Consider the following 23,022-nt stretch of genomic DNA (forward strand, 5'->3'; position numbering starts at 1 on the left):
GAATTCAGGTGTTGAAACAGGTCTCCACATACCATACAGATAATAAATCTAAGGCCAGATTTCATTTCATAGATAACAGTTTGTTTGTTTGACAATTTCTTCAGTACATTGCTTAAACCTTTTCTATTTAAATAATTAAATTCCGTGGCAGACAAAAGTCATGCACAAACTCAGTATTTGACTGATGATTACAGGGAGCGTTAGTTCCCCTCTTCAGAATTACATTTGTGCAKCCTTCAGTGGCAAACAGTAGATTCAGTCTTCCACATATTGCTCTGAGCTGTACTAACAATATCTGCTCTTTGTGTGTACTTTTGTGTTGGACTGTGCCATTGGTTCTGGTTCCTTGGGTTGTTAATGTATACTCTGTGTGGAAGCATATGACAGTATGTACATGGAAATACAAATCTCCAAACATTCTCTGTACAAACTATTTTCTCCATGGAAAGTGGAATTAATTGATTTTTGTTTTATTTTTGATATAAACTTTTGATCTCTRCTCTTACGTGTAGCATTCAGGGTCCCACCTGTCTCTTTTCTGCCTCTGTATAGCACCTCTCCCTGGGCAGAATTAATTTGCAGATATAGCTTTTTAATGCCATATGTGTGATGATCTCAGTGATGTGGCTTCTGCAAAAAGGAAAAAAAAAGAAAAAGAAAAAGAGGATTGACAAAATTTTGTCAGATGTTCACTTTTTTTCCAGTGCCATTTAGCTATTAACTTAATGTGGAACAGAGGGAAGATAGAACATGTTTGAAGACTTGTCTAATAAAATAAAGGGCAGAGGCTTGCAAAAACTTATTTTTTTAATGGAGGATGTTGGTGCCTGAAGGAATGAAAAGTGATGGTAGTAATTCATTCTATCAAATTGTGTTTTATACTGCAAGAAGCCAGATATTTGGAGAAAGGTGGAAGTTGCCTCATGAGTATATTTTGGTCATGACATGTGCAAAAATAAAAACTGGCCTTGTCTGCTGTTGCGACCAACTTTATTGCATTCTACAGAACAGCTTGTTCATAGTTCACATCAAGCTGAAGAAGACTTCGCTCCAGGTTTGAATATCAAAAGGTACAGAACAATCTAGCCTGCAAAACTGAGATGGGAAAAGAAATAGCTAATACATGTGAAAATATCAACAAACATAATAAAAAGGTTTTAGACATACTCATTCCTTTGCTAATAACCCCCCACCGTGTTTCTAGCTGTACTGTCTCTAGGAATGCCAGATTGCACACCAGGTTGTAGTTTTTTCCTCTTCTCAAAACAGCAGAAGCAATTTTTGCTTTGGACTTAAAAACTCTTCAGCAGCCATTTTGAGAGCTGTATCAGTCACATAGAAGACAGCATGAATCTGTATTGCTTTTATATTTGGCACAATACCAATAAAATAATCAAATGTGAAGTTTTATATTTGGCACTATTTTTTTAACTACCACAARATGAAACCCCACTGATCTGCCTCAATATTTATTTCTCAAGAGCATAAACACTRGAGCATAACAATTGCTTTATAGTTGACGATGAATTAAATATTTCCGTTTTTTTATACTGTTGAGTAAAAATAGAAATTATTAATAAATAAATAAATAAAAACTTGCTCCTTCATTCCAAGATTGATCTAGAAGTTCTTAGAGATTTTTTTTTAGGAAATAATTCTGGATTTCTTACTTTTTTCTTTTCCTCTCCCCTTTTTTTGTTTCTGTGTTCAGATGGAAGACGTCATAGCCCGCATGCAAGATGAGAAAAATGGAATTCCTATTCGTACAGTCAAAAGTTTTCTTTCCAAGATCCCCAGTGTCTTTTCTGGTAAGAGTCAAAATAAGTTTCTTACTGTCTTGAGCTCCTTCTCTATTAAGTGATGTTCAAAGATGCTTAACAGTGCTATGAAGAATTGAAAGTCATCTGATCTGGAGGAATCAATGACCATCCTTTGAATACTTTAAAATTACAATTTTAAAAATACATATTATAGTAATATAATAATATTATGATAGTATATATCTATAATAGTGTGTATATATATATATATATATATTTCATACTACTGATTCCAAAACAGTAAGCAAAAGATTAGTTGAGATATCATTGAGTTTTTAATACAGACTTACTGACCATATCCTTTCAAGGTTTGAAGACATTAGCAAGATTAGCGTGGGGAATAGTATCTGGGTCTGACCTTTTAATAGAATGCCTAGTAAATATAGTGGTATGATTATATTATCTCATTTACTGAGTCATTCCTTAAAAGTTTTTACAATAAAATATCTGTGCAAAGAAACATTTCAGCTACAGATAATTCTTTATAGGCTGTACACATTGCTGCACTTTAGAATAAAAAAAAGAAATGGTAAGAGAAATATTATTTCACCTTGTGAAGTTCTGAGAAATATGTGCATTTCATAGTTTTAAACTTTATGTGCTCATAGAGAGCAAATGCGTTGATTATTCTTGACACTTGTCACATTTGTTTTTAAGTGARAACAAGTTCCTTGAATTCAAACTCACCATTTTTGTTTGATTACATTCTAAAAACTGTTAAAATCGTAAAAATAGAACGCTTGTTTTAGACTGATTAAAATATACTTAAAATGAGTTTGCAAACTATTTGATTAAAAATGTACAAAACCACAGATATGTGCTAGTTCCTGTTCATGTTTGTGTCAACATTTATGAGTGTATCAGATTTACTACAAGCAGCAATTTTTTCTGTGGTGTGAACTCACTGGAGTTGGTGATTTGCAGACCCATTTGGACAGCAGCGTGCAAGTCACCTGAGTTGAGGAAGTGAAATGGTTTATGAAAAAAACTGACACATGAACTGAGCTCCCATATGCTTTACGCCCATAGGCCTCTGGAAAGAAGGGAGTAAAAGCAATGCTGATACCTTAACTGGGTACTGTACTTTATTCTTTAATACAGGAAGATTTTTTTCAGGTTTTTACTAGTATTATGATGTTAATGACACTCGTGTGAGTTTTTCTGCCAGATAAAATAACTTCAAATAACAGTTGTTAACAGCTTAGTGTGTTACAAAGAAYAGAAACATTAACAGAAATGATGGGACAAATTATACATATTAGTAAAAAAACATAGAATAGGGGAGAACACATTATTTGCTAGCTTGAAATCGGATTCAGAATGGAAGAATTGTTGAAGTGTGTCCTTGGGCTTGGATTACTTGCCCTGCTTGGACTGTTCTGGCCTTTGCCTGCGCTGCCTGCAAACCTGCTGGGCTGGTCAGCAAACGTCTGTGGTGCATTTTACTAGTGATATGGCAAATGAAAATAAACCTCGCACACTGCAGAATGCTTCTGCACTCTAACTTACTGGGTCTGATGAGCTAATGCTTTCATTACACTCAAAGCTTATTTTACACCAAGATCTTTATGATTCACTGTTGCAGAACAGATATTCCACAGTCTCCCTGCCAGCTATTTTTTCTTAATTTGAGTCCAAGCAGCTACTACAAGTGCCTTGTACTTTTTTGTAATAATTGCCTACTGACTCATCCTGACACCAGCAGGTCGCCTTCTGGGGCCGTTGTCACAATGTGCTGCATGCCTGTAGCACTTCAGGCAAATGTTTTTTTGTAAGGGCCACTGGCCTGTACGGAGCTTTGCTGAATCACCTCATCCAGCCAGTGCTCAGGAGGATAAGCACATTTAAGTCTTGGAGTGGGGAGAAACTGTGCTGCAGCAGATGGTCTTTGAAGGAATGGTTCACCTCCAGCTGAGTCACATGCAGCCTTGCTTGCAGCTAGGCTTAGAATAGGTGCAACAATTAGATGAATATGCATGAGTGAGTGTCTTTGTAGAAAACAGGTTAATATACTTATGCAGCCTTGAACACTACTGGCTGAAAATAAATTTGCTAGATGATGTTTTAAATCCTAACCGGTCACCCATCTTCAGGCTCATCTTCCAATGCAATCTGTGTAATGAGTGYTGCCCAGGGAACAGATGCTGCCTTCCAGTTATATAGCAATAGTCCATCAAGGGAAGTTCTTCTCTGGGATTTCTTTGTGCAGCATTTGTTATTTCTGGGCCATTTAACTTCTTTAGTAGGTACTGGGTCTTTTGATCATCTTTATTTTCTTTAAAAAAAAAAAAAAAGAAAGCAAACAGAGACTATGGTGAGAATTGAAGTCGGACTTCAAAAAAACAAAGAAAGGAAAAAGAAGGCTCAAGAATGAAACAAGAATTCACATGAAATCATACTGGAGAGAGGTTGCATTCAGCAAATGCAACCAGAGAGTTTGCTCTTTCTATGTGGCTGTGGATTTTAATTAACAAAAAAAAACAGTTTCCATTTTTTGTCTTCATAATTTTAAAATATTTTGGAGGAGTGGAAAAGCCTTTTTGTAGACATCATGCCAGTCAACAATAATAATTGCATGAAGATTGTCATGTGCATTCTTTACTATTAGAAATAAAAGGAAGGCAATTTGCCCGGGACATGGTTCACCATTAAGCCTGTAAATAGATTTAAAAAATTGGTTTGAAATGATGAATTTGTGGAGTCTGACATATGAATCATAGGGATTAGAAGAAGCTCTAAAATATCRTCTTCACTTTTGCTATGGAAAGACAGTGGAGTTTTGCTGTTCACTTCATTCTAAAGCAGAAAGATGCATTTGGAGTTTACAGATAAGGCACTGTAATAATTGAGAGGTTTTTGTGTGTGTGCATTTTTGAGGATGGATGAGTTTTCTTTTTGGTTATTATTAGTACTGAAAGCTTCCTTAGCTAATCAGAACACGGATATTTGATTAAGACAGAGATACAGACATAGTGGTGCTGTGTGGTCATCATAGAATACAAGCCTGACTGGTATTGGAGTATAAGTCTTCAAAATGTATAGTACTTGGCTATATTTGATGATGGAGAAAAACAAATAAAATCTGTGAAGCATGTGCCACTTGAATGGACTGTAAGCATGTGGAGGGACAGTGGTTTTTTTTTCCTTTTATTAAAGAAAACGAGGTAAGACTTAATATTTGGATATGCTGCTTTGCTATCATGCCTAGAAATCCCAGAAAGTTTAAGGGAAGCTTGCAGGGAGATGGCATTAGATCCCTAATGAAGAAGATGCTTAATGTGTAACAGCACATCCTCTGAAATGAAAAGGAGCTCCAACAATGATAGGAGGAGATGGGTAGAAGGATGACGTGTAACACAGAAGGAAGATGAAAGGATTCAATTACCTCTTCCAGGAAGACAAACATGTGAGGTCTTTAGTTCTGTCTCACTTCCAGACTTAAGGTTGACATAGTGCCTTTGCTGTATCAACAAATATGTTGACTTACACCTTCATAGAAAATTTATTCTGACCTCATGAATTGGATCCTGTTTTTATTTGTACTTTTTCTCCTAATCTCAGAACATACTTGAGAAATCTTTAAAATAATGAGTTGTTGCATTTTGAATAGTGAATGTGCTCATGTCATTGTTAATTACCAATCTTTATTTAAGCACTGCTGTTATTCTTGGGGGAAGAAAAATATCATGTGACAAAAAAAAAGAATATTTGTGTTTAAACACCAAGGGCAGGAGTCTCAGCACATGGTTCAGAGATCTTGAGAGACCCCAGAGGAAAGCACTSTCATGGTAACTGGTCTCACCCACAAATTATAGGTGGGTGAGCCCAAGGTACGGATCACAGAAGCTGCCTGCAACAACAGTATTGCTATATAGAGACAGGCAGCAAAAAAATAAAGAGCAGTGGGAACTGAATGACTCAGGAGACTAGTAAGAAAAAAATGTTTAATCTGTCATTAGTTTTATTCTTGCCCAATTGAGTAATGATGGAAAGTTGTTAGCATCTGATTTGGTGCTGCATGTGAAATAAGTTGATAGGTTTATCCACTTCTGTATTGGAGATTACCTACCTCAGAAGAAAAAATAAAAGAAAGAAATGTACTTGGATTGACAGAAAAGATCCAAAGTGTAACACCTCAATCTTCTAGTACCTTTGAGGTAAATTAATATTATATTATATGTAAGCATAAGGATTTTGGAATGTCCTTATTCATACCATTTCCAGGATAAATTAATCATGTAGGGGAAGACAGGATCTTCATTTCTAAAGCTCCTGATTTTGTGGGCTATTTCTTTTTTTTTTAATTCGATGTCTCCAGTGCTTTTCAATGACAGGATCCTAAATTTTTGTTTGTTACATTCCTTCATTCCTTTTTCTTTGTTCTTCATTTGTCTACAAGTATAATGATAGAATCTTTGCTGGATTAACTAAACCGAATCAGCCTCATGTAAGTCTACAGAGTTTCATTATTTGCAGGCAAATACTTCAGTGCTGCAACTGTGCAAGCTCCTTGCCTTGATTAGCTACCAATGTAAAGGTTTTGAAGAAATGATTTATGTCAGCACAGTAGTGACAGAAGCTGGCACGTGTCTTCTGCTCTGCAGGTTCAGAGGGGGAGATATGGCCAAGAAGTTACCAATTTTTAGTTTTGCTTTTCAAAGCAGAGCATTCGAGAATAATAAGTTAATAATCCGATATCCCGAACTAATAGATGGCTTGAGAATAAGGAATGTGCAATCATTCTGAAGTAGTGAGATAACTAATCAGTGAGTGTTGTTTTGTATGTTCTGCTATATAAGCTACCAAAATGAGTATTCCGGTGATCTCTGTATGCCTTCACTTCACAAWTCTTGTTTCTGTTTGTTTGTCTGTCTGCCTTGATCTTGTAACTGAGTTTGTGAATGTGGCCAGAGAAAGGTGTTCTGAAGCTGCTGAAAACTTGACAACTTTTTTTTAACTTACTTTATTTTGTTGAAATCAACTTAATGATGGCATTAAACTTCTGAAGCTCATGATGTCCATGTGACAATTCTTAGTGGGCTTTGATCAAATAAGAACTAAATGTTGTTACTCGCCTGAAATGAAAAGTGAATTAAAAAGATGAAAAACAGTTGCCAATAATTTTAACATTCAAAGATGATTCTACTCTCCAGGTTTAGGCGTGCCATGTGTCAATACTAGACGTTTAATAAGTTCCTGTCAAATTTAAAAACTTTCAGAATGCAAAAAGTGTTTTCATTGGTTGTTTTAAGCAAAACAAGAGAATTCTCACATAAATGTTATTGCTCCCTCCTAATGAAACAACAAAAACAATATTTTGTATGTTTGTCTTTCAGTTCAGTGGTGATTGCCATTGGGAGCTTTTGTAAAAGAGAAGAAAATATAGTAATGAGAGCCTGAGGCTCACAATTACATACAATTACAAACAAAGTCGGTCCGGAAACACTTTGCATTGCTGGACAAAAGATCTTAAAAATTGTTCTCTTTTGAGGACATTAACAAAACTGTCTCTCCTTTCTTTTGTTGTGCCTCCTACATGTACAGGGGAAAAAATACGTAGCTGGAGACAATGAAATGAAGTCCGTGCTGAATGTTAGGGATAGAAGGATGTGAGATGTATCCTGTTCCAGGATATGCTTGTTACGTACTCTCTGGAAATTGTCCCAGAAATGAACATCTACCTAAAGACAAGGATAAAAGCCCTATATAGTTCTTTCACATTCAGAACCCTTGAATCTGAAAACCATCCATTGTCTTGCCAAAAATCAACACCTTGCACGAGCATTTAGGACTCATAATAATAATTTTGTGTGAGCATAATGTAATCCTAAAGATGGCAGGCTATTTTCCTAGGATTTCATCTTAAATATATGGTCAGAGTGGAGTGGAATAGCTACAGGTAGTATCTCTGCAACAGCCTGTAATTAGTCATGTTCTGTAGTTGCTTTATAAATAGGTACAATAGATATTATTACAATTACATTGTGGAGTATAGTTTGAAAAATAACCAACCTTATACGTTGTGACATTGTATGTTGTTTGGTAGCATGTTTTTTGTTGACTGGCAAATGTTTGTTTTATGCTTGTGGGAAGCAGCATAAATATTTGATAGGAGTTGCTGGTACCAGGTACAAATTATCCATTAATTAAATAGAGGCATCCTGCTAATCTGAATTCTTTTTAAATAATATATTTTTAATTACTCTTTCATTTATGCTTTTTAGATGATACAAATACATCTAGGATAGTAGTCCCCTATTGCCATTAAATGACTGATGTTTTTAATTGGCTTTCAAATCTACCATTTTAAAGTGATTTGAAATTTTAAGATGAATACGTACATGCGAAGAGAATCTGCGTTTGCAGATTTCAAACTGCTATTTTCATAGCCAGGTAGATAAAGCTGGCCAGCAGTGAAAATRAACTAATTGAAATCGTTCCCTGGGGAATATGTTTGCTACACAGGAAATCAAGGTAGCAGTTTACAAGATGATTTGTGATACAGTTTCTAAATCTGTTTTCAGCTATAAAAAAAGGACTTTGACATTGCAGTAGCATCAGTTCAGACTTGTCTTGGCAAAAGGATGGCAAGGAATTAATTTTAATAATTTTATTTGTATTTTTGTATTATTGGTGGAGCCACAAAGTTGTCTACCCACTCATTTTGTGTTGTACCCTTATCAAGCAGTGTATGTGCAGAAGCACTTTATAATAACAAATGTCGCAATAACTTTAAGATTTGGGAGGAGGGAGGGTGCTGGAGGATTGAAGACTATGTATTTATTTGGCTATGTTTTGTATATGAATTATGCTTTGCATGAGATATGATCCTGGTTGTCTAATTTTAATATAGATGTTCAAGTGAACTGCAGTAAATCTAACTTTATTTTAATAGAAACTAGTGTGAATCTGAACTGGTGTTTTTTTTGTTTTGTTTTGTTTTTTTTTCCCCGAGCAATTGCCTGAGTTGTGCTTATTTGACTGTTTTATCAGCTTGGACACGCTTGTTAAATTAATTGAGCATGATACAGCCTGAGCAGTCTATTTGATCTTGGTAGTGTAACTGCATGCATGAAGTCTCTTTGTGAAAGATGATGGATGTTTGTGGTGGTAGACAGGAGAAGTGAGTAATATCTGAGTTTCTCAGTTAAAATATGGATTTTTTTTTCCTCAAAAAAATGCAGACATAAATTTAAATCCTGACGTATGATAGCTGTTGAATCAATATTGCTGTTTGGAGATAATGTAACTGAGTAATAAATTACAAACTTTTATTGGTTGAAATTAACACTGGAGTGGGAAACCAAATGTCATGCTAAATTCTCCATGATTCCAGAGTCGTCATAGTTATATAAAATCTTCAAAATTTCTGTAGAAATGTGGTTTTACAGGAGCTAAGATTGCTGTGCAGATTCATAATGCGAGCAGTGACCACCTGGCACTCTTGACAAACAGAACCTTTGGTAAAAATTGTGTGTGGCATTTAAATTCAGTGTGCCTCATAACAAGTACATACAGTCCATATATCTTTGCATTTACTCATCCTCTTGACACTAATGAGGGGTCCCTTTCTCCGTTCCCTTGGAGCCCCAAAATGCCACCTTCCATTATGTCATCTTTGAAATTCCTTCACCACATGGCTTATGGCTGTGTGTTACTGGCCATAAGCCAAGAAGGGCTGTTACAAAACCCTGATACCCTCACTTTTTTTTTATTCTGTGGTGATGTGAAACACTTTTCCAGTTCCTTGGGTATTCCCCTTCCAGAAGGCTCCATAGTAGTGCAGTGCCCTGTGAGCCAGACTGAACACAGAATGAAAACGAATCATTTAATTCTTGCTTAAAAGAAACAGGACATCTTTAACTTAAAAATTCAAGTTAGATCTTTCGATGTGTTCATCTAATATGACAACAGAAATCCATAACATAATGATATAGAATATCTTGTAGTTCCCTATCCTGCATATACAGGTTATGAGTGGTTTATTACTTGCTTTTTTCCTATTTTTCTGGCTGTGAACCTTCAGCATACCTAAAAGGTCAAATTCAGCTCTCTTTTTCCTGTACAGTCCTTTTGTTTCCAACTTTTGTCCACTTGTGTCTGTGTGTGCTGCTTCATTACTTTCAAATTAATGAGTTTACATAATTAGAATTTCACTAACATATCAGTGATCAGTAATAATAAGAAGTTACTGACAGCATCTGGTTATTGTTTTGAAAAACATACATGGCAATTTTGTGCAGGAAATCCATTTTTCCATTTCTCACAGTAACTACTATTGTTTAATGCGTCTGAAGTTTTAGGTGTCCAAATATGAGAACAATTTTGAGCAAATGTTAAGGATATTTTTTTGTTTCCATTTTCCTGTCAGACCAAAGACAAAGCAAAGTAAGAGCTCACAACATCACAACATAAAAGCAACAGGTACTGGATAACGTACGCTGGGACTCCTGAAAATCGGAGCACTGGGCAAAGCTGTTCTAACCGTTGAACTGGGAAGGTAGAAGTGCAGTTTGTCTGTATGAAATACAGTGAAACAAAGAAGGACTCTTTGGAAAAATAGGTAAAAGATTCACAGAAATTGCTTACAAAGCCCTCTGTGGTTGGCCAAAAGCAGGACAAAGAAACTGTAGAGATCACTGCAAGTACCGAGGAGCAGAGGACTGTGCAGTGGAGTCAAACTACTTGGAAAGCACTGAGAATACAGGAAAGAAAAAAAGAAGTGAAAATTACCAATACCAGTAGCATTAACCTCCCCCCTCCCATACACATATGTATTTTGTAATATCATACTTTTGATTACAAAACCTTCTACTGCTTGAGTGTAGGAGTTGGCAAGTGGGACTGATGAGTGTTTAATGAATATTTCACTGTCAGAATAATGTAATGTCAGTGAGGAATTTGGATTGTTGCTGAGAATTTGGTTCCATTGTATCATATGGAAAACATCAGGCACTGAATATTTGCAATAACAATCCAGTCAGCTTAGCTGTTCATGAAATATTTTACTTTTTGAAGGATGTTAAAAAAGGTCTTTGAAAATAATAATTTTTAAAAAAAGATTCTTTGAAGTTTTTGTTTAAGTATAATATATACCATTTCTTGTCACATAAGAGTCTCTAAACTTTTGGGCTGCAACAGCTAGATAGACACTTTTGATAGGGAGAAAAACAGAAATATATGTGCAGTTCAGATATTTAAATATGCCTGCTTGCATCTCAATTGAGCCATAAATGCATGCAAATACTCCTTTTATGCACTTAATTGTGGCATATCACATGGAAGTTAGACACTTAAAACTGCTGCTCAGCTTTCAAATGTGCGTTCTGAATACATAAAAAGTTTATTTCCTTTTGCCTCTATGTCCAGACTATCTTCTTAGAAATACCTGTAGATCTTAGTCAAAATAAATTTTAAGTAAAATGTCCAGTTCTTTCTCCCAAACTACTACTTCCCCCTGCTCTTATGTCTGGAACAAGAAATATTATATGCATTGAGAAAAGGCCGTGGGCCAAGCCTGCCCACTAATGACTTGTTTACATCAATTCCACATTCTGCTTTTCTTCCCCCTCCGTAATCCTCTCCTGATTTTCTTAATTGCTGCCATCAGTAATCATCTCAAGTTGAATTCCTCTTGCTTCCTTGCTCTTCAGAGAAAATACTTTCATATCTCTTCTCTCTTGTATCTCACTTGTTTCCAGAGCAGTAGTATTTTTGTGTTCTTACTATCTGAACTCGAGGGTGGATGTTTTTAAACAACTTCAGTCCTTTCATACCTATGAAGGCTTCTATTCAAAAGATCAGATCAGAATTCTGTTTTAATGAGGGATGGAGGTGGAGTGACTCATATCTTCTGTTTTTGTGCCAAGGGTCAGGTACCATTTTACATAAATACTTAGGCCTTGTGTGCTACTTCTCCTTCCCCCCACCTCGGGCTGTTGATAGAACATCTGAAAAATGGTCATGGGTTCTAAAATGACAGGACACAAAGACTTGGTTACAACAATAGGCTGCTCAGAGAGGTTGTGGAGTCTCCTCCTTTGGAGATATTTAAAACCCGCTTGGATGCAGCCCTGTGCCACGTGTGCTAGCTGACCCTGTGTGAGCAGGGAGGTTGGACTAGATGACCTCTGAGGTCCCTTCCAACCTTAAGCGTTCTATGATTCTATGATTCTGTGAACAATGAGCATTTGCAGACAGGCCGTAGTGGCTCTGCCCATGCCCTGGGCTGCCTGCTGGGGACTGGGTGCTGTGTGGTTGCAATTCTGTGCAGTGCTGCAGAGCGTTCAGGGTGACGGGACCTGGGAGGCAGGGCTAGGGACCAGGCTCCCAGCTGCAGAGCTGCCTGTGTGCACAACACTGGCTCCACTCCTTCCTAAAGTCCTTCCATCCTCTGTCTGAAAAAAGGATATAGCAGAACTAGATTCAGAGATCAGCAGGATGTTTGGAGCACTGGAGGAATTTTGTAGAACTGTCAAACTTGAGAAGTGCTTAAGTCCTTTGCTAGGACACCCGAGGCAGAAAAAGTGACAACTAAAGAGGTTGAAATCATAAGATGCTTGAAATTACAAACCTCACGGAAAGAATGAATAGGTACCGGTTGTTCTCTCTCCCTTCAAATGCAAAATTAAGGGCATCGTCTGAACCTAGGAGCCAGGTTCAAAGCAAAGCAAAGCTGACATACTTCACAAATAGACAGATGAAGTGATGGAATTACTAAAGGATGTTTCTGAAGGACATTGCATATGGTAGATATTTCCTTGGACCCAAGAGCAGACCAGGCATGCTGATGGAAGATAAATCTGTTGTTTTTTGCATTTAGCAATTTCAGTGTTTTTTTTCAGGAAGTCATTGAACAAAAAATAGTTGGAGACTGGAGTAGTACTATAAGGATGTATTGTCTGTGTTTGTCATAGGCATCTGCGTTTGGTCTCTGTCTGCAAGGGAACACGGGGCCATATAGTTGTTTGGTCTCTCCCAGAGCGGCCCTTTCAACATTTAGGTTATTCAGCATGGGACCAGAGGAAGCTCATGTCCATCTACACTATACGAAGCTGCCTGAGAGATGATGTAGGGCTCAGTCAGCTTATCTGCTAATGGGAATGGTCCAGTGCCTGCCATGTGGTGAAGACTGAGCCATCCTCCACTGCTGACTGTCTTCACCAAGCACAGCTCATTGGTGGGAATGCGCATGACATGGAGACAGGGATCACATCACAGCTAGGCGTGATCAGGCAGTGCTACTCTGTGGGGGAGCACCCCGCCAGGGCTACTCCATCCATCACTCTGCACACTTTAATGAAAGGCACGACGTTACCAGGCTAGAAGGAACTTGCTCCTGGTTTCCCTCACAGGAAGCAGTTCTTCTATATTGATAAAAAAATAATTACTCTTGAGAAACATTAGCTGTTGTATTGCTCAGAAGTAGATAACTGAGCTTGAGCTAAAAGCAGCCAGAGGAGAAATTTAAGTAGTAGAAGTGGCCAATAAGAAGCAGACCAATGGACAGATGCCGACTCCCGCAGAGATGACTGCGATGGACTGGCAGAGGGTTGTGCTTTCCTGGGCAGAAAAGAAAACAAGGATACCTTTTGTCTCTCTGAGGATCTTTAAATTGCTGTTTTTAAATCAACAGTTCTACAAGAACACTGTTTTTGGAAAGTGGTGTGCCGTGAAACCTGTGTTTTTGAGCTTCTGTCTGTTTTAGAAGTGCATGGTCACTCATGTGCTTCTGAGAAAAGTGATTTCATGAGCTTTGTTCTCCGCCCTGCATTCCTCAGGCATGTTTTGGATGTCAGAATACCAGAACAAATGTTTTCACCCTCTTCTCTGCCTCCTAGCAGAGGATTGCACCTTGGGATTGCTAGAAAATACCTCAAGAATAATTTTGTTTATTTATCTGAATTTCTTCCTTGTTATTATGTCGGTCTGAGATTCTACCAACCCTCTAGAGAAGTGAGTAGACATAGGCTACATGTAGCAGCCACACTAGCTAATACTCCAGGAAACTACTCCTTCAGCAGCATAACAAATTCTAGATCCAAATCTGTAAGGGTTAATCTCTTTTCCCTTGAAATGTTTCTGCTCGTCACTTTCAAGCGTAGTTGCCCGTTGCCATACATTTCCAAAACCACAGTTTATATGACTATATTAAATATTCTCAAGCTACTGGATGCCTTTAAAATTCTGTACACTGGGACCTCTTGAGGTTATTTTAAAACAAACCACCCAAACTACATTGTAATGCTTTAGTGTTGTAGTACTATAGTAGATTGAGGAAGGACTTGCAATGAGATTCACGTTTGCTTGAGTGAAATGAGAGATGTGGACTGGATAAAAATCACTTGATAACAGAAGCAGTGAGACCATTGACAGCTGACTTAAGAACTCCTCAAGGTGCTGATGAAAAGCCTCCTGTGGTACAGCAGTACACTTAAGTAATGACTATTAAAGACTTTCTCAAGTCGTCTTTGTAAAATTAAGTGTGGAAGAAGGATTTCACAACATAGATTGATTTTCAATGGTTTATGAATATACAAGAACTGTGAATAGCTCAGCACCTAGGATTTAGGAGACCTGAGTTCAGCTCCCTTTTTACAATAGTGGGTTTCTCTTAGTAGTTATGCAACAGTTACTCCTGCTTTCAAAGCATAAACATTCCAAAAGGAGAAGAGAATATTTTTGCTGCTTTAGACACTTTGAGTGAAGAAGTTTGTCTCCGTCTCTGGTGAAGCACTCAACAACAATAATTCTTTGGGGTAGATGTTTTGGGATGAATATTGCATAGAGTAGGTTTGTGTGAAAAAGACAGCAACCAAAGTGATAGCACATACAATCAATTACATCAGTTCAGTGTGTGCAAAATGGTTTTGTAGGCATTGGGCTAATGATAAAAGAAAGACCTACTGAAATTCTACTTCGTAAGTCTGCAGAAAAACATTTTTGGATTCTGTATGTTGTTCTGCAGCAGCTGTAATATAAGATAAATAATTCAGAGGGAATTGGAAGAGCAAGTGAGCTGTTAAGACTTCAGTGATATAGATAGAAAACAGGGGTTGTGTTGCAAAGAACATTGTGTTACTCAAGCAGGATTTAGGAGTGAAATCCTGATTTGTGTAATGCTTACGTGGAGGTTTTTGGCAGGCATCATGTCCCCAAACTCTGGACCACTTAAAAGGCCAGTAATCATGGCTGCCATTCCAGAAAACACATGGAAAATTACAGCACTTCACAGCATAAGGCTGTTGCTGACAGTAGACAGGGGAATGGAGGTTGTCTCCCATTTTTCTGTAAATCTTAAAATATCCCGTTGAATTCTTGAAGTATGTTGATGTTGAAATCTAAAAGTATCCTGTTGAGCAGTTACAATCTAGCACTGTGAGACCAGCAGGAAGGTAGCATGTGTAACAGTTTGCTAATCTAAAATATTTCATGTGAAATGGGGTCATATTCAGGTTACCGCTCATGAATTATCTCTGCAATGTCTTACATGTGTTCTATAAAGTAATCTCAATTACTTTAGAGTAAAATTAGAGTAAAACTCTCCTTTATTTTAAGAGATGATGTGCAATGTTTAATTCAACCAGTCACAGAAATCGTTTTGGTTTTAGACTGACCAAGCTATCCTTTTTGATGATATTTAAGCTTTTTATTTCTATCATTAATGATGGCATGGAAAATAGAACTAAAATTAAAAATAAATCTGAAGAGCTTTACACAGAGAAATCTATATTAAAATATAATTATATGTTAGGGAGGGAAAAAAGTCCTATGTGACAAATGATGAACTATGAAACACATTGCATTGTGGAATGCTAAAAGGTAGAGGAATAGTGCTTTAGAGTAATACTGGAAGTGGAAATAAAGTGAACATCAAATGCCTTTTAAAGTAGTGGACTTTTAGTAGTGCCGGAATAAATTGTTGGGTAGGAAATTTAAAGTAGCATGCTAACTTGCATGCAACAAGCAGAAGACTTGCCTTTTAGGAAAGAAAATGCATTCCTGAGCTTTCAGTTCTAAGCAAGGGAATGTACAAGAATCCTGGACAAGAAGTGAATTAGGAAAATGGGGTAGCAGAGTTAAAGGTTTTTTATGAGAGGGGGAATGACTTTACTAGTTTGGAAGGCTCCAAACTCCTTGACAGTATTTCACTTTGTGGCCAAAGTTATGGAATGTTTTTGGAAACAAAATCTGTCTGGTTTATTTGGGGACAATACTGATTAACTTATAGATCAGGTATGAGAAGCCTTCCTGGGAGAGCGTGAATTACTTAATATAGAATGAGCAGTAACTTCTTGTGGAAGCAGCAGAATTTTTGAGGGAAGATATGCCTTAATGGGAACATACATCTTAATGGGAAGATGAGGGAAGATGTGTGATGTGAGCTTCGATGGGCTTCACTGTTGTAAGTTAGGATATTGGTCATCCAGGACAAGATTTTTTTTTTTAGGCTTTGTTTGCCTTCATTCTGTGTATCAATCTTAAATAGATTGTAGGAAAGACTGATCTCCTAAAATTGCTTTGGAAAAAGAAATCATCATGTACATGCAATTACGCATGTGTGCTTATGTGTTAAAATGTATTTTTCTGATTAAATTCAGCTGAAATGAATTTCAGCTGATTAATTTCAGCTGAAAGAAAAATCATTCTCCGATAACAGAAGAAAATGTGAATGGAAATTTCCTCCCAGTTTTATTCTTCAAGGAAAGACAGAAAGCAAAGGAAAGTGAGAGAGTGAAATAGTAATTTAGTACTGTTTATATTACATCTGCATTAAATCAAATCCTCTTCTGAATTGTGTCGTCTGTTTTAAGTGTCTCTGTCACAAGCATGTGTATATTTGGTTATAGAAGATAAAATACATAGTCAATGTGATATTCTTTTGACCTAACTGTAGACCCTAGCTATTTTGCCCATTCTGTCAAATGCAGGCATCTATATTTGCCAAATCTTTATACTCAGTTCATTATTAATGTCAGCCAAGAGAGAAACTGTCTTATCCCTACTCAAAAATGGACTCTCAACGCAGATATACATATACCAAGAGATGTAGAAAAAGAAGAGCAAGATGAAAAGTTCAAAGGTGACTCTTAAAGCAATTGAAATAATGCTCAGATTTCTGCCATAGTGACTTAATTTAAATGACAGTGCAGGATTCAACATGATGAGCTAAACTGAGGAGGAATATTGAAGGCCAGCACAGCTGACAAGGCCTTCACCTTTTCCCCCTGCTGGTTTCTTCTCTGACCCCAATCACAGAAATGTTTGCAGTTAAGACCAACAACATACAGCTGTTTACCTGCCTTCCTAGATTTTGAGCCCCACTAAATTTTCACTGGCATTTCATTGACAGCCTGTCTAATGAAATCAAATTTTAAAGTCGTTAACAAAAGTTTGAAAAGTGGAAGGACCAAAGAAGGAGTCATAGAGTGATATTCTTGTCATGGATGAGAATCTACAGTCTTCCATACAAGACACCAGGTACTGGTAAAGATGATTTGTTTTAATAATCAAAGATTCCTTTTGGGGTAAAGGGAGTCACTGAATGTAAATGATACTTTTTATAATATGTTATCCAAACATAGCATTTAATTCATGAAATAAAGCAGAAAAGGAAAGAAAGAGGGAGAATGAATGGATTACAAGCAGCATTTCCAAATTAGCTACTACGGGTATGTAAACAAGTAAGTTGGAATGTATAGCAAAAAGAAAGATTGAATCTATCACTTGTCTTGTTTGTAGTGGATGTCCTGAATCAGCTGAAACTCTGCTGAAAGGAACACATCTGCCAAATAAAAAGGAGATGATAGCTCCATCTCTCAGATCTAACAAGGATTTGCATCAGTATTGAAAACTCTGCTGGATCTTTTCTGTTATTTTGGGAAGTTAAAAAGTTCCTGCTGACRTTATTAAAAAATAAAAAGTACTTTTGGTCTATGTTTAGTACTAACTTGGTAAGAAAGAAGCAGAGACAGAGAAAGTCAAAATAACAAACTCTTTTAAAGCAGGATTTTTTTTTTAGGTTTTTTTTTTATACTGGGCATTTTTAGATGAATCTGAAAGTATGTATTTTTATTACCCATTACTATTTCCATTTTCTCCTTGGACTAACTATAATATTCATATTTTTTTCTTATAATATTAATAGAAGAGATTTGTTTAAAGATTTATATGCAGACTTGAAATTATTAAATACTTTTAACAAGTGGAAAGGCTTTGGAAAAATCAGTACAGAATTTTTCCCTACTACTTTCCCTACTGAGAGTCTAACGAAAGCACCACATAAAGTTAGATATATGATCCAGCCCAGACACATGAAGTACATCTCTCAGGGTGTATCAGAAAGAAATCTAGTTTTCATGGTAATGGATTAAGAGGCTGAAAATATTAATAAGAGCAAGTGAGATAGCACCCAGCATGGGCAGGGCCACCCACTGTCAAAGGCTGGAGGGAAAGGGCTGTCACCACTGCTTCTCCAGGGGTGCCCTGCTGCCCAAAAGAGCCACCTTCTTCAGCTGTGCTAGAGGCTCCCTTAAGCTCTGGGCCTTAGCTTGTGTTTTGCAAAACCATTTTCTCTATTTCTGCATGGTTCTTCCCTGCCGTTTGTGATTGTGGGGATTTATTGACAGTGTCATGCTTACCATCAGAGGACACAAATTGTCCTTTAATAAGCATTCATAGTTGAAAATAAAGAAGCTGTTTGTCTGTTAAGCAGGCTGAGTGTATTTAGCACTTTGAAAAACAAAAAGGAAATGTGGCAGGAGATGAATTACAAGGGAAGAGTGACCGGTATTAGATACCTGCTATATTTTTCTCGTGACCTTTCCATCTGGCAGATGTGTAAGGTAATAAATGTTTATAGCACAACACGGAGAGAGATGAAGCCTGAAGCTAAGCTGGTTTCACTGCTCAAGTGTTGAGTTTATATTCCGTTTTACTAGCTTAAGGAACAACAACAAAAAAAAAGTGGCAAAATACTGTAATAAATGTAAATTTTATGCAAAGCAGAATCAAAACTTTATAGATTGGGACAGTATTTGTCTGCAGCATATTTAAAACTGAGTATAGAAAAGGATGAGTAGTCAGTGTGAACTCAGCACAGGCTCTGTTTTGAACTAAAATGAGTCAAACATTACTACTCAAAATACTGTCTTAAAAAAAGCAAAATTGAAAAGTACATTTTGAAAATAGTGATGCATTTAAGGAGTAGGACACAGGAAAACATGTGTTAGTGTGAGATAATACATAGCTCCAGGGCATTGTTACCTAGGAAGCATGTTATCTTGCAATACCAAAACCTTTGGAGAGTCTTAYTGTGGTTAATAAAATGGCAACCTGCATACAGAAAAAAAGAATTAGCTACAGGAGGCAGCTGTGTAGTTGCAGTGGTTAAGCCAGTACCTATTAACAGCCAAGTACTATATTTATGAGAAGAAAAATGATTATGGGCAGGCAAGACTTTAAATGATAATGCAAATATATATTCATTTGCAACATGTATTAAGCCTTACAGAGTGGGTAGGCAGTTTTTTAACAAAAATGGCTTTTTGGTTGCCCTACGTGACAGTATCAGTGAGAGAAAAAAAAAAAAAAAAGAAAAAGATACCGTAAAAGGCTGTATTGACAAACATCATTGCCTTGTACTTTAGAGCACAAACTGACAAATTTACTTCCAAATGTTTTCAAATTACTTATTTAAAAGGAGGAAGTACAATAAGCCTCTTAAAATCTTTCCTTTATCAGAGGAAGATGTGATGTATTAAAAACAAACACAACAGTAAGATTAAAAACAAACAGAAAAAAAAATAACAAAAGTAAAATACTCATCTCAAGCCCAGACTCCAGTGCAAAAAGTATGAAATTTTTTTTATGTGAGAATCAAGAACAAGCCCAGTGTGGTTAGGAGTCCTGAACTGAGCATCTTCGATACAAACCTTATGTGTGTATTTCCTGTATCTTTTAACGTTTTTGTAAATAAATGGTCTGAGATGTATTCATTATTAAAGATATCTTTGGAATAGCTAGTTCAACACTATATAAAATATTAAGACAAAATTTTGCCCATTTGAAATAACATGAAAAATTGCCTGTCATTCTTAAGTAAACATCTGTTTAGTGTTTTGGATACCATACTCCTACCTTTTGTAACTGCACAAAAAGAAGAAAAGACAGAAAAACACTTTCGGTCTTTCAGGCTGTGTCAATGGCATTTTCATATCTCAGTGCTCATAACTGGAACTGGAATTGAATCTTGTAGAGTTTCTTCATTGATTTGTCTATCTGTTTGTGTCAAGAGGATAGCTGTTTAGCCCCTCCTGTCTGCTCCCAGAGCTATAAAATGAACCGCTTCTTCTTTGGAGGAGTCCTAGAGGAATTCTTAGTAAAGTTCTTTCAGATACTGCTGTGGAAGGTTAAATTGTTTTCCGTACTGAAGGAGTTCTTGTTGGGCTTTCCATTACTTTTATTTCTTTAGGAGATAACACATCCATGGTGTGTCTTCCTGGACAAATTGAACATCATAACCTGTTTCCGTCACTGAAAGGATTTTTTGACCCAACCGCTCATTAGTGGTTCGCCTTCTGACAATTCCTGCACCTTGTACCAAATGCACTTGCAGGAGCAAGTGACCTTAGCAGTCAAAACCGAAACAATAACACATCGTTATACCAGCAAGTCTTTCAGTAGACTGCTTTTTTTATATATGCATATGTATATGTGTATATTTATTTTCAGATTGTCTCCTTATGGCATCTGAGGTATCCTCTGTCCTTTTCACACCAAATCTGTCCCTCTTCCACGCTTCCTTACAAGACAAAGAGGAGAGTTTGCAGGTGCTCACTTGCAGGCAGCCAGGTTAATATGCTTTGATTTGTCTAGAATTAGTGGCATCAGTTTCTTTGCCACTTCACTGCCCATCAACATGCTTCATCTTAAGCAGTGATGTCAATTATATTGTGCAGGCTACTCAAGACTAGCAGACTACCTTCTCTAATTCATTTCAGGACAGAAATGTTACATCTGTTTTGTTCATATGATTTATGAGGTGACAAACATTCTTTTAGGTTTTCTTGGAACCCCTGTGTCCTTTTGTGAAGGCATCAAGGCATCCTCAGCCAGCGGAGCCCTCTGATGAGGGGAAGGACAGATATGACAATTCTCGATGATTGTAAAGGATTCTCGATAGTGTGTTTTATGTCAAAGTAGCTTGGATTCTCCCTCTCTATAGACAGCTAGAGCTGTGATATGGTCTTCTTCTTCAATTCCTCTAAATAGGAAGGCTTCTTCAATTACTGTAGATAGGATAGAAGGGTGCTTGATAGACCTTCTGGACTATTACTTAACAAAACTATTTTTTTTTTCTCACATGTCTATGAAGTAATGAGGTCTATTTGTGGAGAAATGGATGGCTGTAGGATCTCTTAGGGATTTTACAAGAGTAGCGAAGTTGCAGTTGATTGTACAGTGTTCTATAGTAAAGTTCTTTTTATGTTTGAAGGAAGACAACTTCAGTATCATTTTGTGTGCATACAGATCTCGGAAAGAATAAAAAGGCATTTAGTCTCTTAACAACCTTTGAATCATACTTAGTTTCCTGTGATTCTCAGCTTGTGTCATAGCTTAGAAAGACTTGAGAGATTTTTCTATATTTCAGTCAACTACTTCCTGAAACATTTTCACTGACTGTAGCGGAGTTACTTTGAACTGCTCAGTTGCTACTAAAGTAATTTTTTTCTATTTTTAGTAATTTCTCTTTGGAATACACAGAAGACCTGAGTCAAAACTGCCAGAATTTTGAGCAAGTTAAATCTTATTCCTCTTGTCAAAAAAACATATTTTAGAAGTTTCCCAATGTTTGCATTGGGAACAGTTGTTTGCATTGCACAGTCTATCACAAGCAGATATACTAGGACAGAAATTGTGATTTTACAGATTTATTACCTGAATGGTATTGGCTATATAAAGTTAAAAAAAAAGTGTTCTCTTTATAAGGCTTCTCCGTCATCTTTACCGTACAGTAGTAGTAGGAGAGATCATCAATAGCAAGAAAGATATGAGCTAATTAGAACTATCACTACTGTAATTGCAGTATTTGTATTGTGCTGTAAGAATGTCTTTAAAGTAGACTTAGGGAAAATAGGAGCAGCGTGTTTAACAAAGGTACATTTTGGATTAAAAAAAATGACTCATTCAGCTAGAATTAAACAGTGACAAAGTAACACCTCATAAGGAAAAGGTAGATGAGATTCTCCTTTCATTCTCTCTCTTCTTCTAAGACTGCCTATTTACTTCCCTGGGTGCTCAATAAAGCAGATCCCGAGGCCTCTGGCATTGTCAGAGATGAGACTGTCATAGTGTAATGATGCACATCCATCTTATTTGTGTTCAAGCCTTCTCCAGCTCTTTAATTTAGAAGAATTGTCCACTAAGAACTTTCTGAAGCTTTGCCCAGCAAATCAGTTTTCTACTGGGAAATGCTTTCACAGTCAAACTGTTTCATGAGAATGGTTTTGATGTTGTCATTAACTGAAAGTGCTGAAATCCTGCATTTTGATTTTATTGTTTTATTATTATACGTCTGTTAGAAGATGTCTTATGAGTCAGAAAGATAATGATGAAACATTCTGTTTGTTTTATACTAAAAAAGCTTTGCCCTCATTGAATTAAAACACTGTGCTAGCACTGAAGAAAAATATTCTGGAATTTTTGCAAGTGTTGTGTTTGGCTTTGAGGTTTCAGTTCGGAACACAATGAAGTTTCAGACTCTTGGGATTTGTGTCAAGATAGAAATTCTGGTTTTATTAGAGTTCTATTGTGATTCATGAAACATCTGTTTGCAGATGATCTGTTTGCAGTGCTTTTGACAGGGGAAGCTCATAGTAACAGAGAACTAGTGGTGGGGCGGGTACATAGAACAACCATAGCTTGTGATTGATACAAGGAATCATCATTATGCAGCTAAGCTGTCGCATACATAATTCTGATTGTAAGGTCCTTAGGAGAGGGATTCTGTGTTCCAGTGTATTCATGTAGCAATTATTATAAGTCACTTCAGTCCTAAAATTCTTAAATGAGCTCTGCAACACTGAACTGTGGAGAAGCTGTCCAAATCTCTGTCCTTTCCTGGTGTGTTAGGCTTGTTGATCATCAACTTTAGTAAGATCGGAGTACAACAAGTTTAGGCTACACTGAAAAACAATTTTCC

General features: G+C 36.8%; 1 protein-coding gene across 4 annotated transcripts in view; it reads left to right on the top strand.

Annotated features, from left to right (window-relative positions):
• The first annotated feature begins 1,715 nt into the window (after positions 1 to 1,715).
• The window catches only part of RGS7 (regulator of G protein signaling 7), a 119,161-nt gene continuing 97,854 nt past the window's right edge, over positions 1,716 to 23,022 (top strand). For all 4 annotated transcript variants that reach the window (XM_026044796.1, XM_026044797.1, XM_026044794.1 and 1 more), the window contains exon 1: positions 1,716 to 1,808. In XM_026044796.1, the coding sequence (XP_025900581.1) occupies positions 1,733 to 1,808 (76 nt within the window). In that variant the 5' untranslated portion in view covers positions 1,716 to 1,732. The remainder of the gene's footprint in view (positions 1,809 to 23,022) is intronic.

The sequence above is a fragment of the Nothoprocta perdicaria genome, unplaced genomic scaffold (assembly GCF_003342845.1).
Source record: "Nothoprocta perdicaria isolate Ctin4 unplaced genomic scaffold, notPer1 scaffold_383, whole genome shotgun sequence".
In the NCBI taxonomy this organism is placed as follows: Eukaryota; Metazoa; Chordata; class Aves; order Tinamiformes; family Tinamidae; genus Nothoprocta; species Nothoprocta perdicaria.